Here is a 15,387-nt window from a genome sequence, read left to right on the forward strand (position 1 = left end):
TTCCTAGTCCTATTTTAGATACTGCTGAGCGCCCATCCACTAACATCCTCTTATCTTATTGATCTAGCCCAGACAACAAGCTACACACCACAAAATGAGTCCAGGGTCGAACTTGTGATTTTGCGTAGGTCAAAGATCGCAACGCTCGTGATGTCACTCGGTGATTAGTACGTGCTTGTCTCCGCGCCAGTCTCACGACATGTCAAAAACACGCCTGAGCATGGTGTACTTCAAAGACGCCCCTACTCACTATAAGTGAGCTACAGGCGTTTTATGAACGTACTTACAAAAGCACAACCAGGCTGCCGAGGTCAACATAGTTTTTTTTCTCACTTTTCCTTCTCTCTTGCATTTCCCAACGCTCGTCCGCCAGGAGTATTGCCCTCTATGTTTCAGTCTATCCCATTCGTTGCACTATCTTTGATCCTGTCGGCCTATGCTCAAAGTCCCACTTATTCCGCAACTTACTTGCCTTCAAACGCTCCCTATCAGAGCGAGCAGGGTCAGACAGGCTACAACAACTGCACAACCGGCTATAATCAGACGTCACAGTGCCAGAATGCTTACGGTACGCCACCAATCCCTGATAAGCATCCTCACCCTTGACTTGGCATGTCCAGTCAACACTGTTCAGGACTGGTGTGTCTGGGGACCTCATCAGCCAGGCCCTGACTTGGTCATCGGAACTATTGAGGTACGTGTGTTCACTTCGTTGTCAAGTAACCGCGAAGAAACAACGTGTACCCCTCGCAGCGAATCCAAGTAGCATGGTGCATGCAGGTGATTTGCCACTATATTAAGTCCTTTGAACAACATAGTAATTTTCCCTCAGAGTGGGTACGGAACACGACTGATCCCGGATGGCTCTATCACTGGTGCACACGTCGTGGTCACTCCAGACTACGTTCAGGTCACAGGTAGGTATGCATCATAGTGCTGATTGAGCATCCACAACTCCAACGTGAACCCAGGTGTTGGAAATCTCACGAATATCAACATTCCCACCAACGATACTGGCGGCGATGACAACCCTATCGGCGGCCTCGTGTTCTCCAGCGCGTTCGGCGCGCTTGAGGAAATCTACGAGTGGACGGTAATTTACCGATCGCTCGGACAGATTTCCACAGCGTCCTGATTAAGTTCTTACTTTGCGCACCCAGAATTTTGTTTCGGCTGATCAGTTTTGCTTCCGCGCGTGCAAGCCCGCAGTAAATGCGTCGACGATGTGCCAGCATATCTATGACGTCATGGGGTGCGAGTGGAACATGCCTGCCAATTACTCTGCGGGGGTGTTCGAGCAGTGCTTGGGTGACTCGGCTGAGGTGGGAGTCATTTTTATTCATGCAGATTTGTCTGGTTAAACATTTAAGAAGGCTATGGGCGTCTATGGGACGTCTACGTTCTACCAAGGGGAGCCTGTTACTCCAGCTGCGCATCCCATCCCTGCTTCCTCCAGCTGCACATTCTATAGCACAATCAACAATGGCCAGGGTGTTTTGGTTGGAGATATCACATCTACAACAAGCACGCCAGCATCAACAATTATGGGTATTCGTCACGCTTCTCGCTATCATCATCATCACTCGTGCTTGAATCACCATCATTGTATTTCTTCTGCGCATGCTACGACTATCACATTTCCCGACGTAACGGCATCTGTCACGTCTGCTTCACTTTCATCGACCCTTTCAAGTTCCATGCTTTCACTGCGTTCTTCGTCATATTCAAGTGCCTCTTCTTCGTTAAGTTCTGCGAGTGCACAGTCATCCTCTCTTCCTCTTCCGACTTCTTCTCCATCTCTTCTGACATATTCGTCACTTCCAACTTCCTCTGCGTTTCCGACGCCTTTTTTGTCTCTTCCGTCTTTCTCTGCATCTATTTCGACACCTTCGTCAATTCCAACTTCCTCTGCGTCTCCCCCGATGCCCTCTGCGTCTCCCCGATGCCTCTTCTCTCCGTCTTTCTCTCTGTCTCTTCCGTCTTCCTCTGTATCTGTTCCGACACCTTCGTCTCTTCCGACTTCCTCTTCGTCTATAAATCATTCCCTCCCCCCTTCCTCCTTCCCCTCATCTTCTACTCCAACCGTCGTATCTTCCTCTACACCGTATTCGTCCTCCGTGTTAGGTGGTCAGAATAGCTCACAACAATGTCCTCGTTTTGTACAGGGTTCCTCCAAATCTTCATCATCAGCTGCTTTACCGGCCACGCCTCTTGTTGATTGGCAACGCCTAGTTGTCATTGTGATCGGGTCCTTGATGGGCGTCATCATGACTTTGTAGCGTATTCACTTCGCACTCTCGCTGATAGTTGCTGGAACTTTTGGATGTTTATGTCAGCTGTACGGCTTCGCATATCTAATCCTCTCGAGTTACTGATCATATCTATCACTCCATATGGGCGCATCAAAACGCATGTCATCAAAATACATACACTGTTTTTGGGATGCTGTTGGGATACCGTGGACTTTGTTGTTAAGTTAATACAAGTCAATGAAGTCGAACTGGCAACTTTTGTCACCGAATGGGATGTATCGTGAAGGGAATCGTAGGACTCGGAGTTGCATCTGACTGGTAAGTGCTTACGTTAAACAAACCAACTTATCTCAGATTGACGTGGTAGTACTAGTCCGACTGCTGACTGGTTACGTATACCAGTCTAACTTGAAGCTGTTGCAAGCCCTGCCGCCGATCTTCATATATTCATGCTCTTGGACATATGCTCACGTCACAATTGACAACACGTTTAAGTCCAAGAAAAAAATGGTATAATGCAACCGCCAGCGGCATCTTGGGGCCCTTTCGTACATGCATCGCTGATTATGATACTTTGTTGTAGTATTTGCTGCTGGTCAGTATGGTATGCCTCTGTTATCGGAAAATAGCTGATGTTACATTAGGACGCAGATGAGCTCCAGGCTAGGGATTTGAAGGAAAAAAATGGAGCTACAAGTTCAAACTTTCTTCTTACGCAATGTCTGGGAACCGACTCGGAGGCTGCAAATATAATTCGATTCCTATATTGCTCGCATCCGGTGCGAGACCATGGAATGGAAGTCCCTCTCGTCAGCTGCTGGCGTATAAAGGACTGGACTGAAAGGCCCATCCGAATCTCCACCTTTATACCTCCAACGATGCTCATTCAGGGTCTTCTGAACTGGCTGCCCCTAGCGTCTCTAACGTTCAATTCATACAGACATGAAGATGAGGATCCACTCAAGAGACTTGCAAATTTGACTCCGTACCATGCAGCTCCTGCTTCTCATAAAGTCAAGGCAGAGTTGCCCGGTGATTGTACTGTCAATCGGGTGATGCTTGTATGGCTTGGTTTCTCCCTGTGAAGCGGGTGTATTTGACGCAGTTGCAGTTGCACAGACATGGCTCTCGTGGACCTACCGGTACCGGACAGACGAATATGATCAACTCGCTTGTCCAAAAGCTGAGAGACGGTCATGATGCTATCCAGCATGTCGATCTGCCTGAGAATCTCCGTTTCCTCGAGAAGGGATATGAATCACACCTCGAGCCAGAAAAACTGACCATCATTGGGCGTCAGCAGCTTTTCAACCATGGCGTGGAGTACGTTTGTCTCGTCTATTACTTATTTGTGTCAAGTTGAACTAATCTGTCATAGATTCGGGTTGAAGTATCCAAACTTCGACACGGACACGCTACTGTCTAGCAATGTACAAAGAGTGATTGACTCCATGTTACTTTTTTGCTCTGGGACGTTTTGGTCGCGAAGTCGACGACAAGACGCTACTTACTGTCAATGATATGCCCGATCCAGTTTCTTGGATCACCCCTTCATGTCCTGGCCTCGACCGGAATCACTCGTCGGAGGCAAGTGATCGAGTTTTCGTTTTCTTAAACTTTGAACAATGACATTAATTACTCAGATGACGCGGGAGTGGAGCAGCATATACCTCGCTAGTATCACTAAGCGCCTGAATGAGCTCCTTCCTGGCGTTGACCTGACTGATGATGATACGCATGGAGCATTGTATGCATGCGCATATGACCTAGCCGCGCGGGATGAGTCGCCGTGGTGCGACGTTTTTAACGCGGATGAACTTGCAGACTTCGAGTAAGGGTATTCGATCACTGTGATGTGCGACACTCACATACCATACTTAGGTATGAAAAGGATCTAAGTTTGGACGCATCCTACGGATACCTTGCACCCAATGACGCTGGACGTGTCATGGGAAGTGTTTTTGTCAACAAACTCATTGAAAGGTACGTTCCGACTGCTGGTCCAGATATCTCTCATAACAACGCTTGCTAGATTCTCCGATACTAGTGAAGAAGCACCATCCCTCTATCTCGAATTCGGACATGATACTACCATCATTCCTGCAATGGCTGCAATGGATCTCAATAGGTATGTATCTATTTCTACCGTATCGGATGTTGATTTATCTATTCACCTGTAGGGATGATCCTCCCGTGTCTTCACAAGGACCACCCCGGCATCGAAAGTTCCGAACCTCCTATCAAACTCCCTTTGCTGCCAACATGATCTGGGAAAGTTTCACTTGCGAGAAATCGTGGGTCTTCCTTCGTTAGACCCAGTTGCGATCTGATAACTAATCTTCACGTCAAGATTTGATGGACCACAGATCCGACTCGTACTGAATGACGAGACATATCCACTGCGTACTTGCGCAGAAACTAAGGAAGATCGCCGATACGGCACTTGCTCACTGGATGCGTTCACCAGAGCCAATCAATTTAGCACTAACATCAAATTCGGTGATGATACGTGGCAAGCGGCTTGCGGTACCCAATGAGAGGTTCATAGGTGCTGATCTTAAGGAAATACTTGCACACGACCAAATTTTCCGCCTTGAAGTTTTGCGTAATATACATTCTATTGCCTCAAGTCTCTGTAACCAGATTGATCATGAAATTATTCTGTGATTCCATTCGTGATGCGGGTTTACTGCTCTCCGATTGTCGTCTCCTATTTCCATCTCCATCTTTTCTCTTCACATTCACGTGACGACCTCTAGCCATGGCGTGATTGGCATTTAGAATGCCAGCAGGTGTCAGTATGCGATGGATTTTAATATTAGCACAGACAGGAGAGTCACGCGAATTGGTTCCGCGAGATCAAACGTTTCGTCCTTACATATATTAGATTAGATGTAGACCTCCTAATGCGTTGTCAAAATGTTTCTGGAATTCAAGTGACTTGGCGGACACAATGACTATCGCGCCGGCAGCTATCAATCTGTAGCATACATGTGTTCTTTCGTCGTATAAATACAAGCTGAAATAAAATGGCTTCTTTACAGAGCCTCGATGTGTGGAACTGGGCCAGCGGCAACTACCCTGGAGGGGTTTACCTGTCGTGTGTGAATATAGGTGCGCTCGAGAACCCGTAGCACAACGCACCTTTATCTGAGACCAATAGTAATGCTCCTTGATGTGATCGAACTTGGTGCACGACTTGAAAGCATCGTTGTTCCAGTACAACTTCCTCATCCAAGCTAAGGAACATTGAACATGAGTCCATCAGGAATCCTATGAAGATGTTTGACACCTCACAGATGGATGTTAGGGTACCCGTGGCGAATGTCACGCAAATTGCATTTGAAGTGGCCGACGTACACGGGATCGAAGCGGATCTGAGCAGAGCAGAAAGTTTAGAGCGCAATTGGGGTATTTCAGGATCGTACATACGGTTGTAACGAATAACCTGATGTCCGCTTCGGTGAGGGTGTTGCCCACGAGGTAATCCTTGCCTTTGAGCATCTCCTCGAGTCGGTCGAGGGATTTAAATAGAGGGTAGACGGCGCCCTCGTACGCAGACTGGGATGCTGCAAATCCAGCTTTGTACACACCATCTGCAGCGCACGATCTCATCAAGACAAGCCCCATCCATAGAGACTCAGACGCACTGTTCACGGTGTCATACACCCACTCGTTGATACTATCAATCTCCTGGCGGTGTGCCTCGGGGTAGATATCAACCGCCGCTTTGTCGGCGGGAAGCAAGTGATTAAAGGCGGTATTGAACATGCGGATGATTTCGGAGCTTTCGTTGTTGACAATAGTATTGAGCTTCTTGTCCCACAGCACGGGGACCGTAAACCTGATTACAATGTAACAAGTAATGGCAAATGAGAGGGGAAGAAACGTGCCTTCCACCATAGTTCTGATCAGCAAGGAAGTAAAGATCTTTGATGTGCTGGAGATTTGGGTGTTCGGCGTCGTCATCTGCATCCTGCCAGGTCGGATCCGCATTCTTGAATGGCCAACCATGCTCGCCCATGTGAGGGGATACTGCGGTAACGGCTGCAAGGAGGAATTATAGATTCATGAAGTGCATAGATCGGTGACGACTGACGGATGAAATCTTCCAGTCCTTTCAGTTTTCGAGTGATGATAGTCCTCGTAGCCCATGCTGAGGAATGTTCAGTCAAGATAACGCTGTATAATGTCACACTCCTATCACTGACGGCATGAATAAGATATGTAGAGGCGGTATCTCCCTGAATGTTGAATGAACTTCTCGACTAGATAGATTTTCTTTACTTATTTACCTTTCTCTGGAAGGAATTTGCCATCGTTCTTGATGAAATTCCTAAAGCTTGACGCAGCTCTTTTGAAGGAGCCATCTGACTCTGTCTTCATTTTACCGATGTCACTCTGATCTGAAACGTCTTTTGTAGAAGTCATGGTTCGTATGCAATGGTAGATTGATGAAGGAGGTGATTGTGGGGATGAAAGTGCAGTCAGGGGTTTGGCGCGAGAGCCGCGACTTATAAACATCAAGAGAGAGCCATACATAGAAAGAAGTTTGCACAAGCAGACTAAGAAATCACATCATATCAGTAAGCAGCGGTCAGCAAGGAGTTTCAATATTACGGGGACTTGTTACCCGGCCATCATCCATCCTAGTGAGTCATCTTGTCGAATCATCGATTATTGTTAATCCCAGCACGAAAAGAATGAATTGGATGACGCATGATCGATGCGCAAGCCAGTACGGAAAATTACCCTTTTTGGTATGTTTTGTTTTGGTGACTAAGCTGTAATGTCAAAGTTCGCCCATCGGGAGCCCAGCACATTAATTCATGACGAAGGATATACGCTAATCCCCGAGAAGCGAATTATCGAAACATATGCGATGCGGAAGCCCAACTTTTCGAAAGATGCTCATTACTCTACGTGCCCGCCATCCCGACAACGCCCACCTGATCACGGATTTTCGCGATTTCACTGGCTGTCAACCCTCCTTTGCTTGCTCGGAGGAAGTCTTCAAACGCGACGAGCGCATCACCATCGTTACTGAACTCCGTTCTGATGATGTGTTATTCACGACATTCTCTGCGGATACACAATCATTTAACTCACCTCAGGAAGGAGTACAGACGATCCCAAAATCCCGGCTCAGAGATCACAGTCTGATAACTTGACCGCGCTGCGCGCGAAATTGAAGCGGTGGGTATCAAGGACGTGTCAAGAGTCAGATCAATGTCGTGAGGTTTGCCCTCCGGTTCGAGAGACACCACTGAGGGTGATGGTGACAAGACGATGGAGGGCGTGCGTGTATGTCTATGTCCTGTTGCCAGTTTTGGTTGCGGTGTTTGTATCTCGGGAAGATTGGAAGGCTTCATCTTCACTGACGAAATGTTGGATGGGGAAGGAGCTTTGGTAGGATCCCACTCGAACCCGGGTTTAAGCATTAAATTTATAGTGTCTCCCTCTTTCACGCCGTATTCCTTGAGGAGCTTTGCGTCAGCAAATGCCTTGCCCTTGAGTAAGAGACGCTGCGCTTCCGCGGGCGGTGCGTTCGGTTGAGAGGCAAGCAAGGCTTTAACTTCGGACACAGTATCTGTTGGCTGCACGGCAAGCGTGAACGACTGCGGAGGCTTTGTCGACTTGAACGTAATGCTGATTGATGCGGCTAGCGATCTCGTTAGATAACCATCAGTGATATTGGCGTCGAGATTATGTCTACCTGGCGGTGTGGAAGGCTCTCCTTTACGTTCTGGAACAGGAGGGAGCTCGACCTGAAATAAGATTCGCGTAAGAACATGCCATAAAACACGATCCTCGAGTCAGACACGCACTGGTAAGATAGGGACTTTCTTTAGTGAATTTTGTGGGGGCTGCCTGTAGTCGTCACTGTATACAATCGGCTGAGCACCGATGACTTTTATAAAGCTCCTGACGAAGACCAATTCTGCTTGATCAGCCATTCCTCTTGTCCTTGTACGATTGATTTGAGACAGAGCAGTGCAGCCTAGTGCTTTGGCTATGGAGTGTGGCGGTGCAGTTATGATGGAAGTTTGTGACCACTGTCACGTCCTCATTAGTGCATGTGACCGTGACCCGGAATCCATTCGCGTCACACTCGTCCCTCCTCCCAAAGTTCGATGGCTGTATGTTTCTCGTCTGGTAAAGAAAAGCTCTTTCACTAACTTTTCGTTTGCACACAGTCAGGTTTCAGTTACACTGGAGGTGTGTACAATAAATTCGCAATCAATCACGTTTGAATGCTGAATATGTTGCGTTTAGGCCGTTCGCGGTGTTTTGCCTACTGGCAAGAATTCTCGAAAGTAATCCACGAGAGTACAAATTCATGGAATTCACTTCTTACATGTGTTGGTGTTCACAGTGCTACGCTGAAGCTGACGCGCCTAGCCAATGCCGTCTGCCGGCGGATGACTACCTAGAGTGCCTCCACCACACGAAAGAAGTCGGTGTTCCTGCTTTTTGCCGTTTCTTGCCTCATGTCTAACCTTCTTTTCGTGCAGATTGCGCGTGCAAAGGCTGTGAAGGCTGAGTTTATTAAACAGGCGGAACACCATGCCAAAGAAGGCCGTAAAGTGGCCGATGTTCTTGCAGACGGCGTGATTGTTGGAGTGGGGCTGATACAACGAGACCAAGGCGGAGGAGGCAAGCACAAGTAGTATACTGAAATACCCTTTGTCGTTGGTTCGACTTGGACGGTTCCATCCTTCCGCATTCTTACTGCCTCGGGGCTGTCATGCGGAGCGTTAAGCCGATCAGGTGCTGGAATTCGAATGGAATCCACGTTTTCAGAGGGCATCCTTGCGGCTGACTGTAGTGATTATAATATCTCAAACAACGTGTTTCTTGCGTGTTTCCTGCATTTTCTGCTCGCCGTTGAGCTCGTTCCTCCCTCAGTGGCGGACTTTAAACAAACGCCATGAGATCGACTCTCAGAAAGTTTCTTAGTTCGATTCACCTTGGTCCTCGACCACCAAACAATTCTACTACTTCTCAGACCGCCGACCCTACCATGGTCACTCAAGGTGTCGGTTCCATCAGTTCTCCCATCGTCATATCCGATGATGAGGATGAAGCTATGATAGACCTCCAGCTGCGAGTTGATTCAGATTCTGTGGACACTGACCAGAGCGATCACCCGCGTATTTCACCAAATGGTAATTCAGAGGAGATTCCCGCAGCGAGCAAGGGCTATGCTATGGCCTTGAACATGGGTTATTGTCCAGGACGCGGTCTAGGACGCGGCCTCGACGGTGAGTGCAGTTGTAGCGTGCGTCCTTCACTCACCCAGATGGTCGTTGCTCTAGGCCTAGTGGAGCCTGTGTGTCTTGAGGTTGGTCAGAAACGCAAACGGATGGACAGTGGCATTGGATTTCAGCGATCTCAGCTTTACGCGCCTGGCTGGTCACCGAGGAAAGGTGATGGTAAGCTGAACAAGAAACGGAGAAAGGAGCAGCATACGCTTGGAGCTCCTCAGCGGGTTTTCAGGTCCCAGCAACATTGCGTGTTGCAACCCAAATTGCTCGCCGCCCCGACTGGCCCCGCGAATACTAACCAAGGGCCTTGGGCAGCGCTCGCATCAAGTAGGAAAGGCAAAGAACGGGAACGCCTTACGGCCCCATCGCCTCCAAAGCCAGCACCGAGCCCGGTGCGGCGGCTGCCTGCACCTCCTCAAGGCCCTAGGTCGAACGTTCCTTACAGTCCTCCGTTGCCTGCGGCTTCTCCGCCGAAAGGACCTCGTAGCTGGCTCGCGTCTCAAGGTCAAGGTCAATCCCCGCCCCTGGCTCCTCAAACACCACCTATTGCACCACGGACACCACCCACTGCACCACGGGCCATGCAGCAACAGCAGCAGCAGCACCTTACGACCAATGGATGTGCTGGGCCTTCAGCTATTGCATGCCCTGTACCGCAGCCTGGTTATCCTCAGATGCAAACACAGCCAGCGAACAGCTATGTTGACGGGCAGCCTACAAGCATATCATCTGCTCCACAATCTACGTTTCCGCAAGTGCAGCAGCAGCAGTCGCATGGTGTCATCTACAACCCTCCATTCGCAGGCCCTCCAGTTCCATATTATCCCGGGGCAGAACCGTCCGAGTCATGGCACACTCAGTACGGCATGGTGGCTGTTGCAGCACCTCCACCCCCACCCACCTATTTCATTGCGTACCATGACTACTCGAACCCGGGAGTATATACATACGTCCCCGTACCGACTACACCCGCTGGCTATGCACCAGCACCTGTCGATCCATACGCCGCCGCGGCGATAACTGGAGGTGCTACAGGTCCGAAGCCGACCAGCGGGCTTACTCCTGTGACTGCTGATACATCCACGTCTCCTGCTGGTGTCAGCCAGTCCAACGGGTACCAACTTATATCCGCTACCGACGCTGATCATGACGACGCCCGCTCGGACTCCTCAACTCCTGAGCCGCCCTCCTCCAGGAGGCTGCTCGCAGAGCCCATGCGGAGGCCCAGGCTCCTCCACATCGGGCATGCCCCGGAGGCCGACCCCAACAGCAAGACGGGGACGTATGCGAAGCGGCTCGCCTCGCAGCCGAACCCTTCATGTACTCTCGTGCTAGACAGCATCCCGATGCGGTTCCGCAATCCATCGTGGGTGCACAAGTGGGCGGTGAATGCAGGGGAGGCAGAGCCAGCGTGCATTGATGTAGATGCGAAGAGCGGGAAGGCGCTGGTGGAGTTTGTGGATTCTGCGTCTGCGCGGAAGGCGTTTCAGAGTAAGCAGCTGAAGGGGAAGGGGAAACATGCGATTCGGGCGTGGTGGTATAGGGTTACGGGGGTAGGCTCTAACGCTGGTGTTGGCGAGATCGAGGAGGGCGAGGTGGAGGATGGGAGCACAAAGAAAAGCGAGGTGGTTGCTCAGATGAGCAAGAAGCAAAAGAAGAAGTTGCAGCGGAAGCAACAGGTTGGACCGAGCCCCCAGGGAGGTTCGAATGGCACACAGGTCATTGCGAGTGAAGATACCGCTGTCGACGAACAAGCGCACGCACCATTTACTGAGCGGGAAAAAGCGTCTGTCGATGCAGCAGCCCCCCGTGGACGTCGGTTCTCATTCGATGGTTTTTCCGTGCGCTTTGATGTGTCCAATGGCCCCCAGGATGGTGTTGGTGTTGGTCACTTCATCCAAGAGGACGATGGCGAGGATCGTGCGTCCATTGCATCCTCACGACCACCCTCTACTCTGCTCGTGATATCTCATGATGACCCAGGGGAGGATGTGGAAATGTGCTCGCCAGTGACGAGCCATATGCCTGGCGATTTGCTATCGGCAAGTAAAGTCTGTGGAGATCAAAGCTCGACGGTGGACCCTCCTAGGTCTGTGGATGTGGACGTGGATTTTGAAGTGGCTTTTATTTCAGCAGACAATGGTCCATCCACTGACCCAGAGATGCAACGGGATATGAATTCTACAGAGGTCCCAGCGATGGCCTTGAGACTGCCATCTATCGAGCCGCAACCTGTCTGCTCTGATTCCACCTTACAGTCTAACCTATCGTCGTCTCTCTTGTCTACAGAAGCTCCTGCCGACGAATCAGTGGCACAGTCACACTCAGCCAAGGTCGTGTCACTCGCACCCCAAAAGGAACTCGAAGAAGATATTAACTCTCTTGAATCTACACCAAGTATGGAACTCAATCCCCTCGCATCTACTTCCTCCGTTTCCAGCTCGCCCTCACAACTCGTGGTACCCTTGACACGCGAACCGTCGGCAGACAAGATCGCACTTGAAATGAATTTGCGAAGGCTCGTTCGTGAAAGCAAGCAGAACAAGGCAAATGCCCTCAGTGCAACATCCTCTCCCTTGTCCACTCATACCACCGCACTACCCCCTGCCCCCTCCGCTCTCAACGGTGATGTTGCCCTTGCGCAATCCAGCCCCTCTGTTTCGTCAGCAACGTTTGTTCTACCTGTTTTTATTTATTTTGACACTCACTTTCGACTAGGAGCTTGGAAGAACTTGCTGTTACGTTCATTTCTGAGACGATAGAAAGCATCAGGCCGACGGTACCCAAAACCGCGGCGCCCCTGAGCACACGACAGCAGTTGGTTCAGAAGCAGCTAAAGCTTGAGCAGTACATTTCGCAAAGCAAGGAGCTTATCGCGAGGCTCAGCCTGGCGCAGAGCAAGGAAGAGAAAGACAAAATCGTCGGCGCGATGCGTGAGTGGAGCAGGTACGTGAAGTTTGAACATCAGGGACGATATGGTTAGGGCTGAACCACGCTGCAGAATGATGGAGTTGGATGAGGTGGGCAAGAGCCCGGTTGTCACGAGTAGGTTTTCTTGGCCTTCGTGCGAAGAAACGGTGCTGGTCATCAGTGATGATGAAGACGAGGAGTGAGGAGGTTGGATCGGGAGTTGTTTGACAGGCTTCGCAGGTATGTTGGTTTTTCCATCCATTCATTATACGTCGGCAGTTTGGGCATTATCAAGGACTCGGATACATTGTATAGTTTAATGACATGGAACATGTTCAAATCAAGCGATCTTGAAATCGATATCTACAACGCTTGGCGCTACATCGAGGAAAGCTGTCCTCGATTGTTATCTCGTTGCATGCCAAGCTTCATGGTCTCAAACCTAGACTTCAATGAAAGGGCTGAGGGTTGTGAGCATAATACCTCACTCGTATCGCCTTCCTGGGAGTTGTACTCGACCAGAACAAGGCTGCCCTGGGCCCCAAGAGCACTATAGATAGAAATAGTAGAACTCAATAATAAAGCTGCTGGGACGGCGTTCCTGCTTTTCTTGGCAGCATAGAGTATTGCCCGAGGTCAATTATTCTGAAAGCAGTTGGGTTGTCGCCAGTGACTGTATATCACACGGTATTAATATTACCAGGCTTGACACTCTATCTGAACTGTCTTATCGCTACAGATCGTCTTCGTCCGTGACTCATGAAGCCTTATGCTCATCAGGTTAATATGATCATTCGATGGAGCGTGGAGCTTGGGGCTCGTTCCGTCAAACGGTTATCATATGAACCGACATTCTGTGCGAGGTACAGAAGAAACTCGATTCGCTGCTTTTGTCAGCGACTGAACCAAACAGCGTGCAAACATCATAAATAGCCACAATCTCCTGGCTTTGTTACTTGCCCTTCTACCACCACCGCATCCCCGCTCATCGTCGTACAAACTCATCTGTAAGTTCTCTTCTAGTTTTCAAGGGCAATTTATCCTGCTCACTGTTATACCTTATTCGTGTTCCATTTTCCTGGTATCGCATGCAATACTTCTGCTTCTATGACTACGCTTTAACTATACCATCTGATCATGTGCGATTCCGGCTGATCTCTCGGCGATTCTTTCTGGGTTGTTGATACAGTCTCGAATCTTGTATAACAACTTTCTGCCATGGCCTTGAAGCGCATTAACAAGGTCCGTTTGTTGCTGCTTGTGTTCCTGTGGCGATGCGCTCATTTCCGGCATGTGGCGCACAGGAATTGATCGACCTCGGACGTGACCCACCCTCATCCTGCAGCGCAGGTCCTGTAGGCGACAACATGTTCTCATGGCAAGCAACAATCATGGGTCCCGTACGTCTTGTCTTACACTCGATTATGGTTCTATACTGATTGGGTCCCCCGGCATTATAACAGACTGACTCACCGTACTCGGGTGGTGTCTTCTTCCTTACAATCACGTTCCCCACCGATTACCCCTTCAAGCCACCTAAAGTCAGCTTTAGGACGAAGATCTACCACCCTAATATCAATGCCAATGGATCCATTTGTCTGGATATTTTGAGGGATCAGTGGTCACCAGCATTGACTATATCGAAAGGTACGCAAGTATGCTATATTCTCATTATTGTGGCCTACATCGCGTGTCATGCAGTGTTACTTTCGATTTGTTCGATGTTGACGGATCCCAATCCCGATGATCCTCTGGTACACGACATCGCCCACTTGTATAAGACAGACCGCACCCGCTACGAAGCAACAGCTCGGGAGTGGACAAGGAAGTAAGTATCAACAACCTCCAGTGTGATCTCATCTCATCTCATCTATCGCAGGTATGCCACGTAGTACGGTGTCCATTTACTTCTCTAAGCGGTACACATGAGTTGTATTGGTCGACTGTATGAAAGTGCATCAAGCATCTGTTGTACATCATTGCATGTCTATGTTTTTAGTATTCTCCCTTTCGCTTTTTGTACCCAATGAACGATGAATCGCCTAGGAATTTGTCAGTCTGATCATACGTCCGCGTCGAGTTTGCCCCTGCTGTATCATGCATGCGGGTCATGTTTCCCAACTATCATGTGTCCAAGGGTCGTCATTTTCGTGGGACTCAGTGGTTCAGCCTCAATTCAGCCTGGCAGTAAAGCAGGTGTTAATCCGCACCAGCCCACATGTGACCATAACTCGAAACGTGGGTGCGGCACTTGAAAATTATTGTCGTGCAGCGGCTTGTCAACGTATCCACAGTGAGAACAGCCAATGATCTTTCCTTCAAACTCTGACTCCGATTGGTTTTAGACACCATCACTATGGACGGGAGCTCAACGTTCAACGTTCAATGAAACGCTTTCGGATGAGACATGTTTTAGGAAATGTTTTGATACTTCCCAATGTACGGATGCTATTTTCAAACTGTCAACTACACCCAGTTAAAACACCTGAAGCCAACCACTCGCAAGAACCCATCGTCCGACAACTACGAATCCGATGTGCGCGCCGTGGCATGTCTCCGCCTTACGTCCAGCACCGCCGCCTCGTGTCAGATGCAGCCCAAAAATAGCCCCTGAGGCTAGCAATGACGACAGTATGTGCTGCGTATAGCGCCTCAACGTTGGGCGCCCTTCAAAAGTACATCCTTCGTGGGCATGCCGAATGCAACCACTTCGGCTTGTCACAACGCGTCCGCGGTCGACACTGCACCCGCCAACCAAATCACGGCGCTTTATTCCCCGGACTTGTATTATGCTGGTGTTGCATCCTACCTGGTTGCCCAGTAATGGAACGCGGCAGTTTTGAGCTGCTAGATCGCCGGTGCTATTGGTCTTTTCAATGACAAGTCGTAAATTGCAGTGTGCTCAAGAGCCTTTGCTCGTGCATCGCAATTCTTGCGTTGGATCGTATATGAGGAGG

General features: G+C 49.5%; 8 protein-coding genes across 8 annotated transcripts; 6 read left to right on the forward strand and 2 right to left on the reverse strand.

Moving 5' to 3' along the window:
• Nucleotides 1-387: 387 nt before the first annotated feature.
• Nucleotides 388-1,568, forward strand: EDB91DRAFT_1043497 (uncharacterized protein; the record flags this gene model as incomplete). Its single annotated transcript, XM_041313066.1, has 7 exons — nt 388-568; nt 621-694; nt 754-780; nt 833-917; nt 972-1,093; nt 1,161-1,322; nt 1,374-1,568. Coding segments are annotated over 7 exons (846 nt in total), but the record flags the coding sequence as incomplete, so codon positions are not given.
• A 1,562-nt stretch (nt 1,569-3,130) lies between these two features.
• Nucleotides 3,131-4,789, forward strand: EDB91DRAFT_1242567 (phosphoglycerate mutase-like protein; the record flags this gene model as incomplete). The annotated part of the gene is made up of 8 exons (XM_041322204.1): nt 3,131-3,313; nt 3,364-3,575; nt 3,631-3,682; nt 3,896-4,083; nt 4,134-4,235; nt 4,285-4,380; nt 4,433-4,546; nt 4,603-4,789. The coding sequence occupies 8 exons, from the start codon at nt 3,131-3,133 to the stop codon at nt 4,787-4,789; spliced, it is 1,134 nt and encodes a 377-aa protein (XP_041182915.1).
• Nucleotides 4,790-5,159: 370 nt separating this feature from the next.
• Nucleotides 5,160-6,835, reverse strand: EDB91DRAFT_1098734 (glutathione S-transferase). The gene is made up of 9 exons (XM_041317105.1): nt 6,548-6,835; nt 6,464-6,496; nt 6,352-6,408; nt 6,146-6,299; nt 5,903-6,096; nt 5,685-5,848; nt 5,550-5,629; nt 5,397-5,481; nt 5,160-5,347 (listed from the first exon to the last, which is right to left on the reverse strand). The coding sequence occupies exons 1-9, from the start codon at nt 6,792-6,794 to the stop codon at nt 5,291-5,293; spliced, it is 1,071 nt and encodes a 356-aa protein (XP_041182916.1). The 5' UTR covers nt 6,795-6,835; the 3' UTR covers nt 5,160-5,290.
• Nucleotides 6,836-6,965: 130 nt separating this feature from the next.
• On the reverse strand, nt 6,966-8,376 carry EDB91DRAFT_405769 (uncharacterized protein). The gene is made up of 3 exons (XM_041327150.1): nt 8,081-8,376; nt 7,362-8,020; nt 6,966-7,307 (listed from the first exon to the last, which is right to left on the reverse strand). The coding sequence occupies exons 1-3, from the start codon at nt 8,207-8,209 to the stop codon at nt 7,172-7,174; spliced, it is 924 nt and encodes a 307-aa protein (XP_041182917.1). The 5' UTR covers nt 8,210-8,376; the 3' UTR covers nt 6,966-7,171.
• EDB91DRAFT_405266 (uncharacterized protein) lies at nt 8,079-9,132 on the forward strand. Its single transcript, XM_041327149.1, has 5 exons — nt 8,079-8,392; nt 8,450-8,471; nt 8,529-8,569; nt 8,629-8,709; nt 8,768-9,132. Exons 1-5 carry the CDS (start codon nt 8,387-8,389, stop codon nt 8,921-8,923), a joined length of 306 nt encoding a protein of 101 aa, XP_041182918.1. The 5' UTR covers nt 8,079-8,386; the 3' UTR covers nt 8,924-9,132.
• On the forward strand, nt 9,054-11,577 carry EDB91DRAFT_405861 (uncharacterized protein). Its single transcript, XM_041327151.1, has 3 exons — nt 9,054-9,517; nt 9,572-11,015; nt 11,078-11,577. The coding sequence occupies exons 1-3, from the start codon at nt 9,184-9,186 to the stop codon at nt 11,082-11,084; spliced, it is 1,785 nt and encodes a 594-aa protein (XP_041182919.1). The 5' UTR covers nt 9,054-9,183; the 3' UTR covers nt 11,085-11,577.
• Nucleotides 11,578-12,239: 662 nt separating this feature from the next.
• EDB91DRAFT_1044265 (uncharacterized protein) lies at nt 12,240-12,503 on the forward strand (the record flags this gene model as incomplete). The annotated part of the gene is made up of 1 exon (XM_041313113.1): nt 12,240-12,503. A coding segment is annotated over one exon (264 nt), but the record flags the coding sequence as incomplete, so codon positions are not given.
• Nucleotides 12,504-13,387: 884 nt separating this feature from the next.
• On the forward strand, nt 13,388-14,569 carry EDB91DRAFT_1098750 (ubiquitin-conjugating enzyme/RWD-like protein). Its single transcript, XM_041317106.1, has 6 exons — nt 13,388-13,437; nt 13,620-13,672; nt 13,735-13,830; nt 13,894-14,077; nt 14,132-14,258; nt 14,310-14,569. Exons 2-6 carry the CDS (start codon nt 13,649-13,651, stop codon nt 14,320-14,322), a joined length of 444 nt encoding a protein of 147 aa, XP_041182921.1. The 5' UTR covers nt 13,388-13,437; nt 13,620-13,648; the 3' UTR covers nt 14,323-14,569.
• The last annotated feature ends 818 nt before the right edge of the window (nt 14,570-15,387 follow it).

This window comes from Suillus paluster (assembly GCF_016628075.1).
Source record: "Suillus paluster strain FC165 chromosome Unknown EDB91scaffold_3, whole genome shotgun sequence".
NCBI classification, from domain to species: Eukaryota; Fungi; Basidiomycota; class Agaricomycetes; order Boletales; family Suillaceae; genus Suillus; species Suillus paluster.